Source organism: Anneissia japonica, unplaced genomic scaffold (genome assembly GCF_011630105.1).
Source record: "Anneissia japonica isolate Jap-2015-1 unplaced genomic scaffold, ASM1163010v1 scaffold287926_len136070_cov111, whole genome shotgun sequence".
Taxonomy (NCBI): domain Eukaryota; kingdom Metazoa; phylum Echinodermata; class Crinoidea; order Comatulida; family Comatulidae; genus Anneissia; species Anneissia japonica.
Genome location: NW_022683512.1, coordinates 39,132 through 42,559, shown reverse-complemented (window position 1 = coordinate 42,559; position 3,428 = coordinate 39,132). Strand labels below are relative to the sequence as shown.

The 3,428-nt window shown below is 31.4% G+C and overlaps 1 protein-coding gene across 1 annotated transcript in view; it reads right to left on the bottom strand.

Annotated features, from left to right (window-relative positions):
* Positions 1-3,428, bottom strand: part of LOC117100128 (hemicentin-1-like) — a 15,893-nt gene that overhangs the window by 878 nt on the left and 11,587 nt on the right. Inside the window, exons 5-6 of the mRNA XM_033239714.1 lie at positions 561-791; positions 289-315 (exon numbers count right to left, since the gene is read on the bottom strand). Of these exons, the coding sequence (XP_033095605.1) occupies positions 289-315; positions 561-791 (258 nt within the window). The remainder of the gene's footprint in view (positions 1-288; positions 316-560; positions 792-3,428) is intronic.

Here is a 3,428-nt window from a genome sequence, read left to right as displayed (position 1 = left end):
TCCTGGTGCCTGATTTCAGTGTTTTACAAGTCGCTTATTCCGTCTATCTCTAAATTAACTTTCTCGTTGGTGGCGCTGTCCGGAATGAGAAAAATAATAAGAAATAAGAGACTTGTGGCAAGTCTACTTTATAATGTGAAACTACGAAAACACATCTCCTCTCAATTAAAGTAATTACTTGATACAAAATGTATTTGAATTGGAGAAACACTAAAGATTAGGTAGCACTAAAATTGTATCATTAAGTGTACTAAAAAAAAAAAACACGAACAAATATGTAATACATACGCACATCTGTCGTCATGTCAACATTGCCTACAAAAGACAATTTACGGGGATATTTACTTAATTCAATGCAAAATTTATTTGGCAAAAACAAGTGCAGATAAGTTAGATAGTAACATTAGGAAAGGTAATAGCTTGAGCTGCCTTATCTGACAATAACACAAGCTTTACAAGCACCAATCCGGCGTTTCATATCAAATAATATAGGGTTATTTTGGTAGGCCTAATTAGCTTATTTATAATACAATAGTCTGAGTATTAACTCAATAGCTTACCTGAAACACCAGAAGTTTTACAGGATTTAAGCATTTTAGTGGTTTTACTATAGCCATTTTCTGCTACACATTTGGCTACCACATTACAACTCACAACTCCATAAGTTGAGGTCATTTTCCCGTTTGCAACAACATCACCATTGACTGTGATGGTTGTATTTGGCTCTGGTTGGCCTTCAGCAACACATGTAAGATGTCCTTTTATTAAAGAAAAGGTGCTGATCAAACAATCTAAAATTACAAAACAAAAAACATGAATAAGCATATATATGTGTACCTTATCTTTTAATTATATTTAAGTTTTGTGTCATCTTCATCATTTCAAATCTCCATCATCACCTCCATTATCTTCATCATCATCATCTTCTTTATCATTATCATCATTTTTATTATCAGCATCATGATTTTGTCAAATTCTTTATCATCATCTATATCATCATCTTTATGTTATCATCTTTATCATCATCTTTATTATCATCTTCATATTATATTATCATCTTTATCATCTTTATTTTTATCATCATCCTAATGATTTTCATCTTTATTTTTATCATTACCATAATGATTATCCTCTTTACATCATCTTCTTTATTTAAGTTTTGTGTCATCTTCATCATTTCAAATCTTCATCATAATCTTCATCATCTTTATCATCATTATCATCACCTTTATTATCAGCATCAAATTCTTTATCATCATCCTCTTTATCATCTTTATAAGTCATCATCTTAAATATGCAAAAATTGGACCACGCCCCTTTTTATATGAACGGCTACTTTAAATAGAAGGCTAGATAATCTGAAAATATTGCAAACCAGAGTTTTTCTTTTGTAAAAAACACAATTAATGAGGGGTCACATTTCATAAATATCAGCTTAATCACACAAGTCCCATTCAGAATTTTTTCACTGAAATTTGATCCCCTCATCATGTGTTCTTTTATAAAAAGAAAAAAAAATTAATATGTTCATATTGTCTAGCCTACTGTTTAAAGTAGCACTTGCAGTGAAAAGGGGCGTGGTCATTTAAAAAGGTGTGGTCATTTTCAGGCTGTTCGTTCCGGATACAGATTTTGTTATTCCTTTGGTTCAAATTAGTTTATAAGAAGAAGAAGAAGAAGATGATGATAAAAATAAATATGATAAAGATGATGATATATGAAGATGGTGGTTAAGATAAATTTGTATATGAACGAGATATGTGACCAAGGTGTGATTTCTGAAATGTTATCCCCTTATCATATGTGTTTATATACGAAAATAGTCATTGTTTGCAATGTTTTGAGATTATCAAGCCTACTGTTCAAAGTACACTTCAAATGAAATAGAGGAGTGGCCACCATCTGTGTGCATGTATAAGCAAATCTGCATATGAACAGGACATGTGACCACAGTGTGATTTCTAAAATGTTATCCCCTTATTATTTATATAAGAAAAAAACCATTGTTTGCAATATGTTTAGATTGCCTATCCTACTATTTAAAGTAATGATTCAAATATAAAAGAGGCTTATAACCTCTATTTATTTTTTTCTTGCATAATTTAAGCTAACTGCATGTGAACAAGATATCTGACCACAGTGTGATTTTTGCAATTTTATCCTCTCATCATATGCATTCATTTATAAAAGTAAAGCCTTGTTTTCAATATATTCAGATAGCCTACCCTACAGTTTAAAGTATTAATTTAATTAATAAAGGGGGCGTGACCCCATTTTTGCATATTTAAACTACAGTAATTTGCATATGAACGGGACATATGACCACAGTGCAGTGTGATTTCTGAAATGTTATCACCTTATCATATGTGTCCATTTATAAAAGAAAAACCCTTATTTGCAATATGTTCAGATTGCCTGGCCTACGGCTAAATGTAGTGCTTAAATAAAGAAAAAGGAGCGTGGCATCTATTTTTTGCACAATTAAGCAAAAATCTGCATATAAACACGTGAACACAGTGTGATTTATAAAATTGTATTCCCTCATCATATGTGTTCATTAAATTAAGGAAAACCATTGTTTGCAATGTGTTCAGCTTGCCTAACCTACTGTTAATGAAGCACTACCAACTAAAAAAAGGCGTGTCCCCTATTTTGCATATTTAAGCTAATTTCAATATGAACGGGACTTGTGATTAAGTTGAGATTTCTGAAATTTGACACCTTATCATATGTGTTCTTTAATGAAAGAAACAACCTTTTTCGCAATACGTTCATATTGTTTAGCCTACTGTCCGGGATACAGATTTTGGCACACATTCCATGTTTTACCTAAGGTTCATATTATGTATATCAGTTGAGATATTCTCTCCTAAATAAAGTGCATACAAATATTAATCAGGTCCTCTACTAATTATAATACCTCTAAAAAGACATGGCAAAAGATAAAATTAGTGCCCTAACGTTCTCTTCGAAGTATGTACACGTACACAGAAAGGCTAATTAAAATGGTAAAATCAATTATAAATGACCAATAAAATCCTTGTAACGGAACTTAATTTTAATCTCATGAAGCCAACAGTCAAGATCCGTGACTAACACTACCACTAGATCAATTTCCTTTTTTTATCCATCTTTAATCAGAACAGTCAATGATCATGTCAGGCTAGTCATTTCTACCGAACCCTAAAACCTTAAAATGCTATAATTTATACTGAATACTTAATACACAGTAGTTGAATAGCTCAGTGGTTAAGATGCTTGCCTTCTGATCCCAGGGTCCTGTGTTCAATTCCTGTCACAGCAGGAATTTTTCTCACTACTACAAACAACTCCACTCCCTAAGCCTCATAAAGAGTCTTAGTTTATAAAGCATCATTATCATTATTATTATTATTATTATTATTATTATTATTATTACTATTATTATA